Below are 22751 nucleotides of genomic sequence, written 5' to 3' on the forward strand. Positions count from 1 at the left end.
CTGTGCCTGCCCCACGAGGCATTGCAAACCCTTTCCAAAAGCATTCTGCAGCCAGTTGCACAGTGGGATAGTTACCACAATTAACTGCTCTCTTTGCCATTGCAAGAGCTGCTAATGTGGATGCCCTCCACTGTCACAAGGAGCACAATGTGGTTATGCAACAACTGTTTAATTCAGGGGTGGGCAAACTTTTTGGCCCGAGGGCCACATCTGGGTGCAAAACTGTATGGAGGGCCAGGTAGGGAAGGCTGTGCCCCCCCAAACGCCTGGCCCTCTCCCCCTATCTACACTTCCCGACTCCTGACTGTCCCCCCTCAGAACCTCCAACCCATCCAACCACCACCTGCTCCTTGTCCCTTGACTGCCCCCTTCTGGGATCCCCTGCCCCAAACCGCCCCCGCTGGGATCCCACCCCCTATCCAACCTCCCGCTCCCTGTCCCCTGATTGCCCCAACCTATCCACACCCCTGCCCCCTGACAGGCCCCCCGGGACTCCCACGCCTGTCCAACCCCCACTGTTCCCTGACCGCCCCAGAACCTCCGCCACATCCAACCGCTCCTTGTCCCCTGACTGCCCCCCAGGATTCCCCTGCCCCTAACTGCCCCCGTCCCCTGACTGCCCCCTGTGTCCCCCTACCCAACCTGCCACTGCTGTGCGTGCCGCTGCCACCCCCTCACCATGCCGCTCAGAGTGGCAGGAGCTTGCAGCCCCACTGCCCGCATGGTGGCATGGCTGCAGGGGAGGGGGAACAGTAGGCGAGGGGCTGGGGGCGAGCCTCCTGGGCCAGGAGCTCAGGGGCCAGGCAGGATGGTCCCACGGGCCGTAGTTTGCCCACCTCTGGTTTAATGCCAGTGTTTTAATAAAAGTGGTATAAATTGTTGCACAGAAACTTGCCTGTTTAGACATACCCTGAGAAACTGTCAGAGAGTGGGGTGTCAGTTAAGGAGGGTTTGGAACAAGTTGGTAAATTAAACAGTAATAAGTCACTAGCACTAGATGATCTGGAAAAGGGGGGAAACAGTGAGGTGGCAAAGTTTGCAGATAATACAGATTTACTCGAGATAGGTCTAAAGCAGACTGCGAAGTGTTACGAAGGGATCTCACTAAACTTGGTGCCTGGCAACACAATGGCAGATTAAATTCAGTGTTGATAAGTGCAAAGTAATGCACATTGGAAAACATAATCCCAACTATACATATATAATGATGGAGTCTAAATTATCTGTTACTGCTCAAGAAAGAGATCTTGGAGTCATTGTGGATAGTTTTCTGAAAACATCGGATCAATGTGTAGCAGCAGTCAAAAAAGCAAACAGAATGTTAGGAACCATTAGGAAAGGGACAGATAAAACAGAAATATCATAATGCCATTATATAAATCCATGGTATGCCCACACCTTGAATACTGTGTGTAGTTCTCGTCTCCCTATCTCGAAAAAGATATAGTAGAATTGGAAAATGTTCAAATAAGGGTAGCAGAAATGATTAGGGGCATGGAATAGCTTCCATGTGAGCAGAGATTAAAAAGCCTTAGATGGTTCAGCTTGGAAAAGAAACGTCTAAGTGGGGATATGATATAGGTCTATAATATCTTTGAATGGTGTGGAGAGAGTGAATAGGGAAGTGTTATTTATCCCGCCACATAACACAAGAACCAGGGGTCACCCAATAAAATTAATAGGCAGCAGGCTTAAAACAAATATAAGTCAATACTTCTTCACACAATGGACAGTCAACCTATGGAACTCATTGCCAGGGGATGTTGTGAAGGGCAGAAGTATAGCAGGGTTAAAAAAAGAATTAAATAAGTTCATGGAGGATAGGTCCATCAATGGCTATTAGCCAAGATGGTCAGGGCAAGAACCCCGTGCTCTGGGTGTCCCTAAACTTCTGACTGCCAGAAGCTGGCAATGGATGACCAAAGATGGATCACTCGATAACTTGCTCTATTCTGTTCATTCCTTCTGAAGCATCTGGCACCGGCCACTGTCAGGGTCCTGGGCTAGCTGGACTATTAATCTGACCCGATACGGCAGTTTTACCTCTGTATTTGGCACTGGTGTGACCGCTGCTGGAATACTGTGTCCAGTTCTGGTGACCACAGTTCAAGAAGGATGTTGATAAACTGGAGAGGGTTCAGAGGAGAGCCATGAGAATGGTTAAAGGATCAGAAAATATGCCTTACAGTGATAAACTCAAGAAGCTCTATCTACTTAGCTTAACAAAGAGAAAGTTAAGGGGTGATTTGATCACAGTTTATAAGTATCTGTATGGGGAACAAACGTTTAATAAGGGACTCTACATGATTCAATGGCTAGAAGTTGAAGCTAGACAAATTCAGAAAAGGGCAACAAAAATTATTAGGGGTATGGAACGGCTTCCATATGAGGAGAAATTATGAAGTCTGGGACTTTTCAGCTTGGAAAAGAAACGACTAAGGGAGGGATATGTTAGAGTCTATAAAATCATGATTGGTGGGGAGAAAGTAAATAAGGAAGTGCTATTTACTCCTTCTCATAACATGCAAATGCAGAGCTTGTGGGAGGGATCATTGAACTCCCATCAGCAACGCTGGGAGCAGGACTGGCTGTTGCAGATCATGATAGATACTCCTGGGGGAATTCTGTGTCACTGCACTTGCACAGAATTCATGTACCCCGCAGATTTCTTTGCTTCCCCTCAGAAAAAAATTACTTCTGGTGAGGAAGCAAAGGGAAGCTGCAAGAGTGGTCATGTGCCCCTCCCCAGCAGCATAGGCAGGTTGGTTTGGGTACCCGGAGCAGCCGATAGAGACGTAAATCACCACTGGGAGAGGGATGCGTGTGTGTGTGTGTGTGTGTGTGAGAGAGAGAGACACACACATTGTCCCTCTTGCTCGCTATTGCAGCACGCTCAGCATGGAGGGACCGGGCTTTGGGGTGTTTCTGAGGAGGTAAGCATGGAGGCAGGCTCTGTCCCCTCAAGCAGAGCAGAATGTAGCAGCCTGCCTCCTTAGTGGTTTATTCCCACTGTCTTTGTGAATTCCCCCAGAAGTATAAAATAGGTGTAAAAATTTTAAGGCTTTTTTACATTGCCAGAGTGGTGTAAAAGACAGTATGGCCTTATAAGTGCTTATGGTGCTTTAGTGTTTAGAACTGGTCTAAATTTTTGGACTGAGAAAATTTCCTGTCAAAATGTGCTCCAGGAACTGTTTGCTACTGACCTTTCTGGAGATGGTCAGTAGCCAATATAAATTGTGAGTTTGATTCCCCTTCCCTCATTTGCTCTTCAGTTGCCTATGATGTAACATGGAGCATATGGCTGCATATATTTGTTGACTCGAAATAAAGGGTAAAACCTAGCTATATTACTATTAGGCAAGGGGGTTTGCTCCCCACTCCTGTTCTCTATCCATTATATTGTAGTTTAAATAAATTACCAAAATAATTTAAACCAGAGTGATTATATCACATTATTTTGACAAATAAAATATACAGAATTTTGCAGAATTTAAAAATATTGTGCACAGAATTTTTAATTTTTTTGGTGCAGAATTTTTAGTTTGGCGCAGAATTCCCCCAGGAGTAGATAGAGATGCATTGGCTGAGCTGTGGGTGCAGGGATGGGAATGCAGAATTGTCTTGCACTAATGGGGCTGAGTTGGGAAGCTTGTACAGCTCCAACATGAGCTGCATCTGCTTTTGCCTGCCCTCTGTTTGTACGCACAATGTTCACTGAACTGCTTTTCTTGTGTTGTTAGTTGTGTTTTCCAGACAATGGGGGTGGGGAGGAGAGGTACGTAGACTTTTAGATCTGGTCTACGCTGCAGAGTTAGGTCAACACCGGGCAGCTTACAGGGACCTAGTTATGGAAGTGTCTACTCTTCAGTTTTGCTCCCGCCGACGTAACGGCCCCGCTGCGCTGACTTAATAACTCCACGTCCATGAGTGACAGAGAGTCAAAGTTGATGGAGGTAAGTTGATGCAGTGTCAGTGTAGACCAGCGGTCCCCAAACTTTTGAAGGTTGCACTCCTCCCTTCCCCTATTGTCCATGCCCTGTTGGGGCCGGGAATGGGGCCATGGCTCGAGTGGGAGGAATGTGGATAAGGTAAAGGGACAGAGGCTGAGGCCGCAGCTGGAGGCGGGTCTGGGTCCGGGTTCAGGAGTGGGGCTGCGGCCAGGGGCTGAGGCTGGGGGTGGGATCGGAGCCACAGCCAGGCTGCGGTGGGGACCAGCAGCTGAGCCTCTGGCCAGACGCCGCTCCACTCCAGGCCCTACCCCCAGCCTCGTCCCCAGGTCGGGAACATAGCCACAGCCAGTGGTCGAGACTGGGGGTGGGGCCAGAGCAGAACTGGGGGCTGGGGAAGGGCTGGGTGGTGCTCCCTCCCCTTTCCCCCCACCCCGTGGGGGCTGGTCCAGGCCCCACTGTAACCCCTGGATGTTCCTCCATGCCTCCCTAGGGGGGTGTGCCCCACAGTTTGAGGACCTCTGGTGTAGATGCTGCGTTGCTTATGTCAACTCATACTGGCTTTCAGGGGCCATCCCACACTGCCCCACGCTGACAGTACAATTGATACTAGTGCTCCTGGTGAGGATGCGCACTGCTGACACCAGGAACGAAGTGTAGACACGCTCAGGCAATGTGATTACTACGGCGGCTGCATGCCGTCATAAGTTAGGTAGACTTAATTTTGTAGCATAAACATGGACTTATCCTTTCTTGGGGCCTGGCAAAGTGCCTTGGGTATGGTCCCTTGCAGCTTGCTCTCTCAGAGGCAGGGAGTGGTGCTGGTTGCTGAGTTTCCCCATGCCCTTGGACCCAGCTCTAACTGCACTCTGCTGTTCTCCCCCTGAAATGCACGCAGCTCCCTCCTGCACTCCATACTGAATGCAGCCCTAGTGCCCCACTTATTTCTGACATTGATTTGCCACTTAGCTCCCTCTTCCCAAGCACCCTGTGGGTAAAGCCCTCCTGCCCACATTGCTAGCATATGGTGATGCCATTCTATAGCAAATGGTGTGGCTGTCACTGGAATCCCGTGGGCAGGACTGGCCACCCAATCTGAAAAAGGAAACTGCAGAATTAGAGGTTCAGAGAAGAGCAGCGTGAATGATTGAGGCTGGGAAGAGAGATTGAAATGACTGAGATTGTTCCCTTAGAGAGGAGAGGGATAAGAGGTGCTGTAAGTCAGTCAAATAATTGTCTAGAGGTGATAGATTGGGAGTGTCTGTTCTTTCTGTTTGCTAACACTAGAACAAGGGGACAGTCAATGACTTTAAAAGGGAACAAATTCAACACTGATAAAGGAAATGCCCTTTTATACAGCAGGTAATCACCCCAGGGTTTTGTTGAGGCCCAGAACTTAGCAAGATTCAGAGAGGAATTGGACACTTAATGAGTAATGAGAATATTCAGTTGTTATAGTTTTGGAAGGACTATAAATCCTCCCACATTAGGGCTCAAGCCATCTTCTAAGGGAAGCATGTTATCCCACAGTGGGACTGCAGGGTTCTTGCACCTTCCTTTGAAGTATCTGGTGCTGGCCATTGTCTGAGACCAGATACTGAACTAGGTGGATCTTGGGTCTGATTCAGCCTGGCAATTCCTATGTCCCTTTGCTGCTGCAGCCCAACTTCCTGCCTGTGGCTGCTTGAATTTAATCAGTCACTGGTGTCTGGACCCACCTTCTCTTGGTGCTGGGGTCACATGCTGGTTGTTCTCTTGATCTGATCTCTGTCCTGCGCTGGCTGAAAAGTCACCCCCATGTTGGTTTGCACACTGAGTACACTGGTGGCTGGAAGGGAAGGTGATTCCTAAGTTCAGACCCCTTGAGCACATTCTGCTGCTTTAATTATTTTCCAGGCCAATGAAATGTTCCCACTTTCTTTTCCTCGGGAGGATTTGCCGGCAGGTCAAGAGTGGGAGGGGGCAAGGCAACATTTGGAGTCCAGCCTGCAGCTCTCCTTGGGACCAGGCTGCTGCCTCCTTTTTGCTCCCTAGTTGATCCAGTCCAGCCTCGCTGTTGCTGTACGTGCTTGTGCTATTGGAGGGTGGGCATGGCATTTTATGTGCATCCTTCCCTGCTTTATCTTGCAGCCACTTCCGTTACGGAGCCCCTCCTGTCATTAACCCACTGGGCACCCAGTTTCCCTTGAACGCAACTGCCCGCCCATCCTACAACCTGACCATGACTCTGAGCATCACCCTGCAGAACAGCACCTTTGTGAACATCACCACCCCAGCTGCCGGAGACTGGTTCATCGCTGCTCACCTGCCTCAGGCTGCAGGCAAGATCGAAGTGAAGGTAAGGGCTACAAGGGGCATGAGTGCAGAATCCTTTCACCAGTACAAAGTCCCCAGCAAGGGAAGACCTTGCCTCTAGTGAGGAATGGAGATAACCATTCACCATGGCTGTGCGGTTGGGCATGGAATGGCGTTCCAGCCACAGGAGAGTCACTCTGCCAACCCTGGGTTCCCAGAGTTTGCAGCTGAGATGTGGGAGAGGGGCTGCATAGGGATGGAACTCTCTGAGCTGTCCATGCATGCTTAGCCCATGTCTATGTTCCCGTGGTAAGTGGGAGCCCAGTTGGCATCCAGCCAGGCTGTGAGATGGTGCCCCCTCCTCTGGGAAGCCAGACAATACAGCGAAAGGCTGTTTGGGAGCTACACCCCTCTGCTTCTGCGGGGAGGTGATTTTCTAGAAGATCTGCTCTAGGGATTATTGTGGCATAGTTTTCTGGCCTGTGTTCTACAGGAGGTCAGACTAGTCAGCAGTTCTCAAACTGTGGTTCGTGACCCCATTTTAATGGGGTCGCCAGGGCTGGCTTAGACTTGGTGGGCCCCAGGGCTGAGGCCAAAGCCTGAGGGCTTCAGCCCTGGGCAGCAGGACTCAGGTTACAGGCCTCCTACCTGGGGCTGAAGCCCTTGGGCTTCTGCTTTGACCCCCCTACCTGGGGTGTTGGGGCTCAGGCTTCCCCCCCCCCCTCGACACCTAGGGCAGCAGGGCTTGGGTGGCCTCAGGCTTCGGGCCCCCCTTCCTGGGGTTGTATAATAACTTTTGTTGTGAGAAGCGGGAGAACCCTTGGATTAGATGATCACAGTGGTCCATTCTGGCTTTGGTATCTGACTCCCCCAGGAGGGATAGACAGTTTTTGCTGGAGCCAGTCTGGCTCCAGATACCAAGGGGACATTCATTGGGGAGGGGCTTGAAAAATGTAGCCAATGCCACATGATTAAGCCTATTGTCCAAAGACTGACTTGATAAATTCCACCATTCTCCTGGCTCTACCCTGAGACAGTCGGGTCCAGAGACACTGCCCTAGGGAGGCATCTGGGTAGAGCCTTCCACCAGGGAGAGGTACCCTGAGGGGCTGGGGGCAGGTGGCATCAGGGCTGCTCTGTGTAACGGTAGGAGAGGCCAGGGTATCTGCAGGCCCATGTTGGCTGGTTACGGTTCTGAGCCGTTCGGGGCGTTCTTATGGCATGTGCTAGGCACAGAGGTTCCATGAGTACAGACTGGCTGCTGGAGGAATCCAGATTCCAATCCACTCTGGCATGCCTACCGGGAGCTCACTCTGCCTCCTCCTGTAGGCTCCCCATAGGGCATAATGGAATCATAGAATTATCATAGAACTGGAAGGGACCTCAAGAGGTCCTCTATTCCAGTTCCCTGCACTCAAGGCAGGACTAAGTATTATCTAGACTGTCCCTGACAGGTGTTTGTCCAACCTGCTCTTAAAAATCCCCAATGAAGAAGATTCCACAACCTCCCTCGGCAATTTATTCCAGTGCTTAATCACTCAGACAGTTAGGATGTTTTTCCTAATGTCCAACCTAAACCGCCCTTGCTGCAATTTAAGCCCATTGCTTCTTGTCCTATCCTCGGAGGTTAAGAAGAACAATTTTTCTCTCTCCTCCTTGTAACAACCTTTTATATACTTGAAAACTGTTATCATGTCCCCTCTCAGTCTTCTCTTCTCCAGACTAAACAAACCCAATTTTTTCAATCTTCCCTTATCCTCCTCACCTAATGGGCTCTGCTGCTTGATGGAGTCAGGCTGGAAGGGGGAGGCTGCCTGTGTCTGGAGAACCAGTGGCCCACACTGAGTTTGCCACCTGCTGGGAGATGCTTGCTCCTCACTGTCTCTGGACTGAGTCAGATTCTCTTGTTGAAAAGGGTGTTGGGGACTCCGTGCCTGTTGCGTTGTCTCCCCATACCATGCCACCTCCCTGGCATGGTTGCCAGCATCCCGTGATCCACTTGGCACCTCACCTCTTCCACCTTTTCACTTCCTTTCTGCCTTTTAGTCCTCTCTCGCTGAAACCCCTCACTTGCTCCCCATGTCACAGGAACTCCACTGAGGAAAGTGAAGATACTGTGTGATACGCTACCCAGTATCTGCTCCCGACACTCTTTTCTGCCCCAAAGGCTCCAGCAGGAGCCGGGTGTGTGTCGGATTGGCCTGCTGGGTGGGCGTGCTGCTCTGACACAGGCTGGGCCTGTGGGGCAGCATGTGGCTCTGGGGCTGCATCCACTGGAATGAGAACGGGTCGAATGTGGGGCAATTCCAGGAGCAGTAATCCTTGGTATTCGTTAGAGCCAAGGATCCCTGCTTACCTGGGTCAGCCTGAATGGAGTGCTCTGCTGTGTGGGACACCTGCTGCTCAGGCGAGGGACCCACATGCAGACCCCATGTGCAGTGCCGCACGGTTAGCAGGCAGAAGTACTGCAGAGAGGTGACTGGAGGCATTGGGGCATGGTTGTGGTGCGGGAGAAGTGGGTTTTCAGAGGAGAATGGGGCACGTGCTGGGGGCAGGTGGGTGTGTAGCACTGAGTAATGGAGCACAGTGAGATGCACCTTCAGACAGACCAGCTGTACTGCCACTGCTTGGGCTAGAGCAGTGGTTCTCAAACTTTTGTACTGGTGACCCCTTTCACATAGCAAGCCTCTGAGTGCGACCCCCCCCTTATAAATTAAAAATAGTTTTTTTATATATTTAACACCATTATAAATGCTGGAGGCAAAGCAGGGTTTGGGATGGAGGCTGACAGCTTGTGACCCCCCACGTGGGAATCTTGCCACCCCCTGAGGGGTCCCAACCCCCAGTTTGAGAACCCCTGGGCTCAGGTGTCGCTGTGCGTGCAGGCAATGGCTGGGGAAGGAGAGCACGGGTTGGGAGTCAGGAAGGACTGGCAGTGGGTGCTGGTCCCTTGCTTATAGCTGGGCTCTTCACTGGCTGATCTTTCGCCCAACAAAGCAGTTTTTGGATGGGTGTTCCCTGGTGGCTGATGCTAAGCTGCCTTCCTGCTCTCCCTGCAGGGTTTCTCCACTCCATGCGCCTATATATTCCAGCCGGACATGTTTGTGCTGAGACTTGTTGATATCCCTGTCCTGGAACCGGACACTCCCCTGCAGCAAACCATTGCCTCGCCTGCTAGACCACTGCACGTCAAGTAAGTGAGCGTGACAGTAGAGATTGCGTGGCGCTGCAGGTGGGGCTTTTATTCTCCCATAGGTGCTGGCCTAGTAGAGCCGCGCACGAATCTCACGGAGGGCCCTTGACTGCCTTGCATCTCGGAGCGAGCTAGAGCTGTGATAGTTCCCCTGGAACCAAAGGGTCTGTCGGGGGGCTGGAGGTGGGGGTTTGTACTAAATGGGGCCCCACTCCCTCAAGGAGGGGAAAGACAAACTCCTTCCTGGTGTTTTTAGAGAGACAGTTACACATTACAATGCACTATCCTGGACAGGATTGTAGCAATACAAACCAGAGTGACCTTGTGCTGGGCTCCAAAGCCCCTCTTGACTCACCCTGGGAGGGTTTCACTTTTTAGGGCTACAGACCTTCTCCGCCCTTAGTGCCCCAGGGTGGCTTGTGTTCAGGCAGGCGTTGAGGTGTTGATGGCTCCCATTCCTGCAGGGTCTTCATCCCCGAGTACACTGCCACAATGCAGTTCACACTGCGGAGCTGTGTGGTGAACAGCACAAAGGCATGTGCCATACGGGTCGTGCTGGGCTCCATCATGCTGCCGCAGTCCTTCCAGAAAACCCTCCGCTGCAAAGAGACAGTGGATTGCAGCCTGGTCCTCCATTCGCCCCCGTGGGAGAAGTGGCTGCAGATCATGGCAGAGAATCTGGGCACCGACAACGCCAGCGTCTCCTTTGAGATGATTGCCTCCTTCACAGGTGTGCTCTTGGATGCTGCCAGCCATGTGGGGAAAGGCCAGTGTGCACATCAGTCTGCCCTGTCTCCACTGCGCTTTCACCAGTACAGGCTGGCTTGCTCCTGTGCCCTTCCTAGGGGGGTAAATTGGGATGTGGGGGAGGAAACAGAGGTGGGACAAGCCCCATGTCTTGAGGGGGCAGCCTATACCGTGTGACTGGACGTAGTCGTGTGGGTCGCTGTCCCCCATATCCCTGCTGCCTGGCATGGCTAGGCCAGTCAAGCTTTCCAGGAGGCTGGGATCCAGTTGTGCCTTGTGTGTGCTGCTGCTTGTTAAATGATGGACCACTGGCTGCAAGGCCTCTCTGCTGCCTGCTTACAGATGATTCTGTTGGGCGGAGCAGGCCTGTGTTGGGAATTCAAAAGAGCCCAGGGTTTCTGAGCCACAGACTTCTTAAAAGGCCATTGGGGCAGCAGAGGCTAGCTCAGGGCACTGCAGTGAGAGAGGCAGCCTCTCCCATCCAGTACTGAGGCAATAACCATCTGCTGGCTGTTTGGAGGCTCTGCAGTGAGCCTGGTCTCTGAGCGATGTGGGGCAGGCCAGTGGCGTATTGGGTGCCCAAGACTCGTTTGGCTCTCAGAGCTGGGTTTCACTTTGGGGAGTTTATCTGATCCTTGGAAAATTCTTAACAAATTAGCTTTTAGAAACTTTCTTCTCCCAACCAATAAGAGGGCTCTGGGGGCTCTGCCTTCTGGTGGGCTCTTGAGGCAAAAGAGCATAACCGTGGGTGCTCGTAGGGAAGCAGTGTCTCTAGCTGCTGCAGAAAACAGCGCTTGTGGGGTGGGGGTCAGGGAAGGAGCTGAGCTCAGTAATGGGGCACTTTGGCCCCTGTGAGTACCTGGTTTCAGAGTAGCAGCCGTGTTAGTCTGTATTCGCAAAAAGAAAAGGAGTACTTGTGGCACCTTAGAGACTAACAAATTTATTTGAGCATAAGCTTTAGTGAGCTACAGCTCACTTCATCAGATGCATTCAGTGGAAAAACCTGTTTTTTTTGTTTTTTTTTGTGAGTACCTGTTTGTGGTGACCTACTGCCAAAGCAAGTGGAGCACTGAGTGTCACAGTTCAGATTGTGCCCCCGCACTTCACGGTTTATTCCTGGTTCTGTAACTGGGCTCAAGGCAGATTTAACTCCCATCCCTCACCCCCGCCCAGTGCAGCAGCATAACCAGGCCCAGGGGAAGCTCTCGTACTTTATGTACATGGAGCAGTTATGAGACGACCAGAGCTAGTGCCCCATTCTCGTGTGGCAGCAGTTAGTGTGGGTGCCCCATGCCCCCTGTACCCAGGTGATGTTAGCAGACAATGAGAGGTGTCAGCGACTCCCTACCCTAGGTGCCTTGCCTGTGCATGGACACTGCCAGGGCTTGTGTGTCTAAAACTGTTGTAATAGTGACCAGGTCCTGTCCCTGTCACTCAAATAACTGGAATTGCTCCCTGGCCATGTGAAGAGGGGGAGTCTAGGCATCCCACCCACTTAGTGTGTGCACCCCTACAAATCTCAGCCACCTAGAGGGGTGAGGCCTGGTTTCCAGCCCTGGCCTCAGGATCAAACTGTTTTGCTTTGCAGTCCTATGAACTGAAGGCTTTGCATCCCCCTAAGCAAAGTCCTCCAGTTCCAATGAGCGGTGTGCCCCTGCTGGTCTTGGCCAGGCTAACCTTTCCTCATTGCTCTGCAGCTTGCAAGCCAGGGAGCACCAATTCATTCCTTAACTTCTACAACAGCCTGAATCAGAGCCAGAGCACTCCAGCCCTGGGCGGGGGTCCCAATGCCAGCACCCCGGGAATGTTGGGGAACACCACTCTACCCGCAGTGGGTGCTGCAAACAATGCATCCGACCCAGGGACCTTCTGCCTCCAGAATCAGCCCGTCATCCGTGAGGACCTGGATGTTGCCTCTGTGAGGTTCAGAGTCATAAATGGGCCCAGCATTCCTGTCCACTCTGAATTCCCCACGCTTCTCCTCTTCAACTTGAATACTGGCATGGACAGTGGAGGCACCCTGGTGGTGAACCTGCTGCTGAACGAGGTACAGTGTGCTCCCATGTAAGCTGTTGCCTTTATGTTGGCATCTTCTCTCTATAATTGCCCTGCCATGCATGCACATACACTGGTCGTGAGCCGCCGGGGGAGTATAGGTGCTATCAGAGCTGCAGGGGCAGGCCTGCGGAGGCCGGGAGTTGGTGGGGAGCTAGAGAGCAGCGGGAGAACCTCCCTATGCATTGCTTTTCATCTTTCAGTTTCTCAAAGAATTTTACAGATCTGCCCTTCTGTATCTAGCATGTCCTGCCAGCTGGCTTTGGATCTGTGGGGGAGAAAAGTGCCCTGACTGGGGGGCCAGGAACTGTTATTTAGTCAGTGTCTCTTAGTCGCAGCAGAGCAGAAAAGCCCAGCCTGTGGGGAGGCAGTGGGAAAGAACCTGAGCTTTCACAACTGCCCTAGCCCAGCCATCACTGAAAACCCCAGGTTGCAGAGCCTCCCAAACAGCTGAGAGAAGCAGGGGGCTGCTCACATTAGCAAGGGAGGAAGGATGATCCAGTAGTTAAGACATTGGCCTGGGACTTGAGACATTTTGGTTCAAGTCCCTGCTCTGCTAGGACCTTGGGAAGTCACAGCCTCTCTGTTGGGTGATGGGAACTAAAATGTATTTCTCCATGCCTGTGACCTGGCAAAACAATATGCTAGAGTGAACAGCCTGTGTTGGGAGGTCAGATCCACCCCCTGTTCCCCTCCTGGGGAGCTTCACCCTGATATGTTGATGAATGACTTGGGCAGCGACTTGTGAGCCTTCAATGAGCATGTAATACATGCACTGCAGTGCATGCTGTATAACTAGCAGCACCTGACTAGAAACCTTCCTAATGCTCCCAGCAGGGTAGTTTCACCTCTTGCTCTGGTGCACTGGGGGTGAGAGCAGTCTCTGGGAACCATGACTGGTTGGCATGTGGCAGTTCTCCAAAAAGGACCATATTTTTGGAGTTTAATGTACCCACCCTCTGAACACAGACATAATTTATTATTAAGTACATTTAGATGAGGTAAGATGGGGCGCTGTCAGGTGGTTCTGTAGCCTGTAGATGAGGTGAAGCAGTGGTACCCAAAATGCGTGTAATGTTTGCAGTTCCAGAAACACCGCAACATGACTGACTACAGCTTTTACTGTTAATTACAACACCGTAATGTGGTGTTTATTGGTCAAAGCTACCAAATGACAGTACATTAAAAGATTTTTATTGGTGTTGCATGGCCAATTTTTTTTCCCCCAGAAATGATGAAGCTGTTTAGCATGTGGAAAAAAGAGAAAATATCAGTATTTTCCAACATGCTGACATGAAATGTTTTCACATTGCATATTCTTAATTATCAGAGTATATCACAAGTGATTATAATAGTTTTCTATATTTTCAGCTGAAATTTGCTGACCGGATCAGTGTCTCGCTGAAGGTTGTGTATCAGTAGCTGTAGATTGCATGCCCATAGTTTATATTGCATAGTGGGTAGATATAAATGTACATGAATTCCTAAAGTAATGCTTCTCCATTTGTAAGCTTTTGTGCATACAATATAACATTTAGTCTGCCTGGTAGAAGGTTTTAATTTGTAATTGCCCACGGATGCAGTACTAGCTGTTGTTCTAGCTATTGGAGAAACTAGCTTTTTAATTCAGCGGCGCTTATGCACAGGTCAGTATTCGTGTTAGAGATGACAATACACAGCTTCATACTCTGCTTCAATCAAAGTGCTCACGGAACAAAAATGGCAATTTTGATTTAATTTAGCACAAGTTTGTGTACTTGTACAAAATGACAAGTAGTAGTAGTGGGGATGGGAATGCAAACAATATGCTTTGGGAATTTTACCTCTACAGGGAAGTTAAGTGTATAAAGACACAGAGGATACAAGCCCCTTAAAGTTTACATTAAAGAGAAAAAGGCTCTCCGCAAACTTTGAAAAATGTTTTGTGTTTCAAGAAAATCAAAAGAATGCAAAACTGTCAAAAGCCACCAGTGCCAAACACAATTCTGTGACGCTGGCAGCTGACTCCAGGAGAGAGTAATTGTGTTGGCGGCCTCTGCATGAGTTTTCTAGTGTAGAGGATTTGCTGCCAATACTCTATCACAGGGGTTGCTTTCAGAAATGGAGACACGAGTCAATTTTGGCACACCAGCGGAGTTGTATTGAACCCAGGAAAGAAAATAGACACTGAAGCTGATGATAAAGCGTCATGTTCATCTGCGTCTATAACCATCGGAGCAAGCCCATCTTCCAGTGACAGGTCCGGTTGCATTGTTTGCTTGAGAACACCACACGAAAAAGATAAGAAACTTCATAAAATGGAAGCATACAAGAGAGCAACCATTCTAAGGGAGGCAGCACTTCAAAGCAGAGATGGTGACATGTTGCAAAAAATATCTGTGGAAGACTTGATTGCTAAGGATGCAGTTTGTCACTAAATATGCCTTTCTTCTTACTTGAGTAAAGTGAATCTTAAAGCAAAACTATCCAGTTACACTGCAACAATACAGTCACCTTATTTTATCAGCTGATTGAAGAGATGTACATAATATTGTCTAACAAGAAGTCTCTCTTCCTGTCCAAGCTGCTACAAAGATATAGAACCCTACTTTCCTTGGATGTCGAAACTGTAAACTGTTCCAGTAGCAAATTACAGGCAAGATTAGAAAAAACATGATGGTTCTGCACTTCATTTCATGCACAGCATGGACAAGGCAAGTCTACCATTGTTCTGTGCACCGCAGTAACATTAGCTGATGCTATCCAAGCTGCTAGTAATCTGAAACAGGAAATTAAGTCATCCAAATATTTTATGGATGTTCTTCTGGTGAATGAGCCTGATCAACAGCTTTCCAGTGAACAAGTGATTTTGTATAATGCTGCTTCAATCTTTCGGTCTGAAATAGCCAAAGTGAAAGCCTGGGAATGTGATCCAAAGCCAGGTGATTGTAGTTCAGAGGTCAGCTACTTTTTTGCTCCAGTTGGTGCAGGAGTTTCTCCTTTGGCTGATTGATAGACGAAGAGGTGGTTCCATTTTGGCCTGGTTTCAACCGCAAGCTTGCAACAAAGAAGAGCACCTACACAGTAGTTTCATATATACCTATTGTGGAGGCCAAACCAGCTGACATGGCCACAGTCTATCCTACAATGCTGAAATGTAAGGAAATGACAGCAGTATGCCATTCAGACCATGTATCAGCAGCTGAATGCTGTTGCTCAGCAAGTGAAATGGACTCTCCCAAATGAACTTGATATCACTGTGATTTTTCTGAGTGCTTTTCACACCCCATGCTGCTTTAGTGCATGTACTGGGAAATTTTGGGGAAACACAGCATTGCGAGACCACCTTGTTGATTCCGATGTATATGCAGCTTGTACTGCAGCTCAAATGCTTGCTGGTAAGCAATTCAGTCATGCTTTATGTGGCTTGCTTCTAGTATTTGAGGTCCTGAGTGCCCTGGAACTTTATTAATTTGTTCAGTGGTGTGAGCAAGGAGGAGGTAGTCCTATAGTTCCAGCATTTGTCTGGCAAATGTTGGCTGATGCTCAGAAGGTGTTTGAGTCTGAATATACTGAGTCCCCACAACATGCTGTTAAAGAGATGATGCTGTGACTCAGCACATGCTACCACTACTGGAGGGATATCCGATAAGGGAATATGCCAAGCTGCCTGCACTCAAATTCTGGGATCATTTTCTCCAGGTTATGCAGATACTACTTCTGAATGTCCATGCAGAGTGAGAGGATGATTGGAAATGTCGCCTACGCTCACACACAGTGTGCCATGCTACCATGTTTCTTTACTTCAGGCAGGCCCTGAAGAAGTACACAGTGCCTTTTGAATCTGGGGCATTTGCTGTGTGTCAGACTCCTGGTTCTTTCAGTGGAATTTGGAGGAGTTGTCATCTTCTTTTGTGTGGCTGGTGTAGAGCAGCAACTACAATTTCACCTGAAGTTGACTGAGCCAAATGGCTACATCAGGAGTAGCAGAATTTATTGCAATAATGCCTCCTTCTTATTTATAAATTGGGCAGTAGTTAGTGATATTTTTGATGGTCTGTCTTGGGGGACCACACTCCCATGCTGGGGAGTCCTTGATTTTCCATTTGTGCATTAGATGTCCACATCTATCTTGATTGGTTTGGATTCGGTTCAGCGTTGACCAAGATGACGACGGAAGGTCAAACCCAGGAACCTTCTGTGTGGGATTCAGCACAAGGTGCTTATTTTTAAAGTCTTGTTTAGCCCAATCTGCTTTACAAGCCTCCTTCTGTCCGTAGCCTGATTGCATGAGACTAAATGAATGTTCCCAGAAAGACTTGCAGGACTTAAAACATTGCAATGGGGTGTTGTCAAAGTCTTGGATAGGAAGATGTCTGTTTTCTTGGATTCGCTGAGCTTTGCGGAATGTCGCAGCAATTCAGCATATCGGTGGGGGAGCAATGTTAGAACAGATAGCCATGGGGTTGGAGCTGACTTAAGGGTTCCCATGATGCACCGCATCACTGTATTCAGCTGGGTATCCACAAGTCACCTGTGGCTGTATCTGCTCCATACCAGTGCACAATATTCAACTACTAAATATACAAGTGCTATTGCAGATGCATCCCAGGTTGTACTTGCTAGTTTCTGGATTATGCTGGCTCTTGTTTTTACCTTTTGCAGTTACCTTCTCAAGATGATCATGGAAGGTGAGGGTGTGGTCGAGTTTCACTCCAAGATATGTTGGAGTGTAATCATGTTGCACATTTTTACCACAGAAAGCTACTTTCAGTGTGTTTTTGGCATTTCTATTATCAAGATGAAATGCGCTTACTATTGTTTTCCCAGGGTTTGGTATGAGCCTCTATTTCCAGGAGTACTGTTCCACAGTTTGGAGGTCCTCAGTTACTGCTTTCTCAGTGTCATGGAGGTTTGATACTTGGATTGTCATCGCAAGATCATATGCATATCCAAATTTTGGAGGCATGTCACTTATGTAAATAGTAAAAAGGGTTGGAGCAAGTACAGAGCCTTGTGGTAGCCCGTTGTTTATGATACAGGGTGAGCTGGTCTTATTACACATGTACTCCCGTAGGCATCAGTTACTCAGCATGATCCACAGAAGTGTTTGGTAGCAAGGTATAATTTTAGCAAGTTTTAGCATCAGGCCTTTAATCCATACGCAGATGAAAGGTTGACAAATATGGCGCCAGTCTTTAGGGTTTTTTTGATAGCCAGCCTCAATGTGAGTTGTGATTGGCAGAACTTGGTCACAGCAACTATGTTTTGGCTGGAAGCCTGCCTATTCGACAGGGATAATTGGCTCAGTAAAAGGGCATATTCTTTTGAGGCTGATACATTCAAGAAGTTTATAGGTCATGTATAGTAGAGAAATTGGCCTATAGCTTCCTGCTTCATCGGTGGGCTTTCCAGGCTTTGGAATGGTAATTAACATTTTCTCCCACCATGTTTCAGGGATCTGTACTATCCTTAAGGTAGCACACTACAATGTTGCTAGCCTTTGAAGTCCTTTAGGGTCGAGATGGTGGAGGAATTCTGGCGGAATACGATCAGGGCCTGCAGCCTTCCCTTTTTTCATTGATATCCTCATGTTGCAAGAGACCCATGTTAGTAATGACCAACAGGCTAAGCACTACCGTATCTATGGATACAACCTAATGACTTGCAATTATCATCTAAAATGTGGGTTGGCAATATACATCAAGGACACCATCACAGATTTTAATGGTATTCCATCAACCAAAGAGGAGATCACATTTACCACAACTATCAAAGTAGGGGAGCTCCACATTACCAATGTCTATAAAGCCCCTAGCACAAGATGGCCAAAACCAGAGTATTCCATACATCTATACAGGTGATTTTAATAGTCACCACACTAAGTGGGGCTATAAAACAAATGAAACCGATGGCAAAGATCTCATGGACTGGATGTCTGCATAAAGACTTACAATTCATTTACGTGCTAAAACGATGATCAATATTCCATTCAAGCCACTGGCAACATGGGTACAATCCAGACCTAACAGTTGTGTCTAAAGACCAAGGGTGGTAACACTCTCATTGCATCATGTGAAGTACTATTGGCATTTCTGAACAGCCAACATAGGCCTATAGTGATCTATGTAGGCATCGACATTCCTGTGTTTCTTCCAAACCAGGCAATACGATGGAATTTTGCTAAAGCTGATTGGGATGCCTACAAACAGACTATTGAGAAAATTGTTGCAAGGATTCTGGTTTGTTGTGATGCTTTTGAGTCACAAAGAAATCAAATTTTATGTCTTGAAATGATACATAGTCGTTAAACTAACAGAAACAAACGAAAAATTTCAAAGTGGTCGTGTTAACTTGATGATGGTGTCATCTCTGTGGTAACAGCACCACATGACAGATCCCCACCATACCTCCTCTTAAAGCAGACATAATAAGCTTTCAAATGATGTATGATATGCATGTGTGTAGAGCGGGAATATTAAGTCAGCAAAATCATTGGTGTCTGCCATTCGCCTCTAGGTCTCTTTGGTAGAGTCACTACCTGTGCCCCAGTCTGGCTTGCCCAGAGAGCAGTGAAGTGTTGCCAGATGGGTTTGTTCTACAATCTCCGATGCCAAATGCTCTGTTTAGGGGATGTGGGGAGGTGTGAAGTGATATAGGCGGGTAATGTTGTGGGGAGGGGCTGGGTAATAGCAGGGGGTGGTGGTAATGTGTGGTGCGTTGGGGTAGGGTGACTTTAGGAGGAGGGGTCAGCTTAATGTTTTTTCAGATCTTGTGTGTTTTGTTTCCACAGACATCCCTAAGCATAGGCAACGCTAGTGTGTTCGCATGCATGAGTGCTGCCTCTCCAGTGCTGACCCTCAATACCACAAAGAACTGCAGCACAGGTACGGGCATCACTGGCACCCACCTCTGGGCTCTGCTTGTATTCCTGGTGTAACATTAGGGTTCTGGCAGCATGGTCTCGTGGCTGGTGCTGGAGCCGGGCAGCACGTCAGCTCCTATTGGATAGTGATGGTCTGTTTCAGCCTGAGCCATCCTCTCCAAACCTTGGCCCCTGGTTATAAAGGGTCCCTGTGGAAGAAGCTGCCTGTGCTAGCAAGGTAAGGGGGAGATGCTGTTGCCACTGCTGCTGCCCAGCCTCCTGCTGGCGGAATGGGTGTAGTTGCTATGCTGGGGCTCTCTGGGCCTTGTTTGGTCCTGAGGAAGCTGAGGGAACTGCCGAGATCCTGCTCACACTGCGGAGCACTGAGCGGCACCGGAGTTAGCTGCGGTGGGAGCACTGGTGCAGTGAGTAGCTGGCTGCTGGTGGTGATTTAAGCCCTTACTCATCCTGCTGTGAGCAGGGTAACATCATACTATGTCATACAGCAAAGACACCCCAGCCCAGCTGCACCTGGGTTCCCAGTGCTGCAAGGACCAGTGGAGCTGAACCAGTGGGGATCTTTTGACACTGTCCCTAGTGGGGACAGGGCCTTGGAGAGTGCTGGGGTGTAGCGTCTGGGCTTTTCCCATTGCCCCTACTCCCTGGTCATGAAGGCTGGCTCCCTGGTATGCTCTGATCTCAGGAGGGCCAATCATGGAGAGATCAGGCTGCTGTGGGGAATGTAACTCCGATGCTCCACAGCTCAGGGGATTAGTCTCAGCCTGGTATTTCTATGGGTCTTGTCTCTTTCCTTTCCCCCTCCTGCCAAAGCTCCAGAGCTCCTGGGAGTTCTTAGCCACGTCATGTAACCAATGGCACAACACCCTTTTTCTCTGAAGCTTTTTTCCAGGGCTACCCTCTGAACGTGACTGCGTCCTCCACAGAAGCAACGCTGATTATTCCCTACCCAGAGACTGACAACTGGTTCCTTTCCCTGCAGCTAATCTGCCCACAGGGCCAGGGGTGAGTGTGCAATGGCTGGCCAGGAGCTCCCCTTGACAAACCTCACCATGCAGACAAACTGCACCATTGCGCTGCCTTGCGCTCTGCCACCTGGCATCATGAAGCCATTGGCATGAAGCCCCTTTGCTCTCACCTGGAGGAGGCAGTGGTGGAGGCTGGTGCTGGCTTGCGTTCTTGCCTGCCCAGTGGCCGTGGAATCTGGCTTTCACCCGACAGATGCTGCAAACGGCCATGCTGTAAATGAAAGTAAAACTGCTGTCGTACAGCTCCGCAGGGGCCTCTGCAGCCTTAGGTTGAGAGCATTTCTCTATCATTTGAGCCCTGCAGACTCTGAAGTCACTGTCTCTTCTCTGAGAGTTGGACAGTGCAGCTGCAGGCCAGGAATATCCAATCACCATCAAATAAACTCTGCCCCAGGGTGGCTCACGGTGCTCTGTGAGGCCTGTTCAGGTGGCTGGCTATGCTGCTTCACCTCAGTGGTAACTCATCTCCCAGCCTCTCTGAGCACTGACTCTTCTAGCTGGTAGGACTGTGGACCTCAGGGTGTCCAGTGGCTTTCTCTGGCCAGCTGAACCCTGACTGCACAGGACATGCAGCTGCTTCACTTCTCTGGTGTAAATTTACCTGATCTGGTGCTGATCCCGTAGTGGAGTAGAGTGTACACAGGGGATGAGACCGAAGAGGTGGGGGGTGCAGGTGGTGAAGGGAAATGAGGTTAATAGGAAGCAATCGCTCTACCCAGATGGACAGGATGGGAGCCAGGCAGCTGAGCCCATCACCCTGGGGTAGCATTCACCCTACCTAGCTCATGTTCCTTTGCTATAGAGCCAGCTCATCGGTCTGTCTCCTGTGCCCTCATCAACTCCCTCTGCCCCATTCAGCAATCAGTGTCCCAGCCAGGTCCTTTTCTCTGGCCGACAGCAAAACATTCTGTGTGAAACAAATAAGGGTGAGCACGGATCAAAGAGGAACCGAGGCCAAGATGCCCAGACCTGGGGGCCTGCAACCAGGCTTTCACATTCACAGCTCCTAGCTGGAACCTCCTGCCAGCCCAGGTCCCATCCATACAGGTGTCTAAATATGGATTCAGGCCCCCAGGTTTGAACACTTTGGCCAAGGTACTCAAGAACCCATTCAGGCCAGTGAGCAGGTCACTAAGCATCAGCCAGGCCAGAACCCTCCCGCATGTCCCATATGTATGGCAACGGAAGACAACCCCCATGGGATGCCCCCCCCTCACTCCAAGTGCTCCATGCCCCTCCCACTCCACTTCTGTGGGTGACAACAGGAGGTGGTTTGAGGTGGGAGGTATCTGGGTTGGGGCAGTGCTGGAATGTGTACCTCCATCTCATGTGCTGCTGGGGGCTTTCAGAGACCTTTCAGAGGAGATTGTCCAGAGCCCTCAAAAGTACTCTGTTGGGTTTGGTCTTGCATTGGGTTCCCAGACCGGGGGGCAGGAGGGACAAGCCAGCTGGGTGGTCAGGCTCTTCCATGATACCCAGGGGGGAGGTTTCTCTAACCTGCTAGTTCTGAGGAGCCCCCACAAACACCCTCCCCACACCCATTTATCACTGTGGTCCATGAGGCTCTGGAGGCCTGGGCACACCACTTATACCACTTTGGTGCTGTTATGGCTGCTCCATAGCATGCAGCAGGGGAAGGGTTGGCTCCCCAGAGAGGTGCTCTCTGCCTGCAGCATTCCTCCAACCCCTGGGGAGGGGCAAATCTAGGGGTGGAGATCAGGTCACTGGCAGTGCAGCACAGGGAGCCCAGCACACTGAAGGGGGGGGGACATCAGCCCCAGGATCTCCTGGCCCCAGTGTTGGGAGGGGCTCCAAGCTGTGTACTAGCCTCAGTTACCCTGGGGAGGGGATCAAAGGGAGTTCTGTTGGCAGCAGGCACCTCTGCATATTCAGGCTCATTAGACAGTCAAATCTCCTCTGGCTGCAGGGAATGTAATAAAGCGAAAGCCAAAGTGACTGTCTCTACATACCTCACCCCCTGCTTTGACGACTGTGGGACATATGGACAGTGCAGTCTTCTGAGAAGACATGGCTACCTCTACGCTGGCTGCAGCTGTAAAGCTGGTGAGTCCCCTCTCTCCGGAGCCTGGGCTAGCCTTCTGGCAAGCCTGCATATCCACCCTGAGGCAGAACTTCCCCTTTCCTGTGTAGGGACTCTGACATGCAGGCAGTGGAGTCCAGGGGCTCCCGGAGCTGGAGAGTGTAGGGTGAAACCACCGCTCCCCATGCAGCCCCTGCCCGGGCAGTGCTCAGAGACCCTGTGCTAGTGAAGAGCACTGGAATAACCCACCTGCAGCAGCTACAGCCACCTCCAGCTTGGAACAGCTGGGGAAGGGTCCTCTGGCTGCAGCGCTTGCTGGTCTGGGCCCAACTTCCCCTTCCTTACGAAAGTAGCTCCAGGACCATGATCTTCCAGTGGCATCACTAAAGGACAGCAATGCAGGCACTCCTGGGCCAGGCTAGTGGCAGTGAGACAAAGGCCTCTCACCCTTAAGAATGCAGTGATCCACAAAGAGCGCCTATATGTTTCTTGGTCTTATGAGCCGTGAGTCTGTATCAAATAGAAAATAGCCCAAGGAAGATGAAGGATGACTTTGCTGGTTGCCTCTGTGTGTTTAGGCCCC

General features: G+C 49.9%; 1 protein-coding gene across 3 annotated transcripts in view; it reads left to right on the forward strand.

Moving 5' to 3' along the window:
• The window catches only part of PGAP6 (post-GPI attachment to proteins 6), a 45173-nt gene that overhangs the window by 13838 nt on the left and 8584 nt on the right, over positions 1–22751 (forward strand). For 2 of the 3 annotated variants that reach the window (XM_073362696.2, XM_073362697.2), the window contains exons 3-9: positions 6078–6285; positions 9302–9435; positions 9900–10165; positions 11880–12229; positions 19010–19103; positions 19981–20104; positions 22055–22191. In XM_073362696.2, coding sequence (XP_073218797.1) covers positions 6078–6285; positions 9302–9435; positions 9900–10165; positions 11880–12229; positions 19010–19103; positions 19981–20104; positions 22055–22191 — 1313 coding nt within the window. Of the gene's footprint in view, positions 1–3740; positions 3954–6077; positions 6286–9301; positions 9436–9899; positions 10166–11879; positions 12230–19009; positions 19104–19980; positions 20105–22054; positions 22192–22751 lie in introns of all 3 variants that reach the window. The other variant, XM_073362695.2, reaches the window with a different exon arrangement.

The sequence above is a fragment of the Lepidochelys kempii genome, chromosome 10 (assembly GCF_965140285.1).
Source record: "Lepidochelys kempii isolate rLepKem1 chromosome 10, rLepKem1.hap1, whole genome shotgun sequence".
NCBI classification, from domain to species: Eukaryota; Metazoa; Chordata; order Testudines; family Cheloniidae; genus Lepidochelys; species Lepidochelys kempii.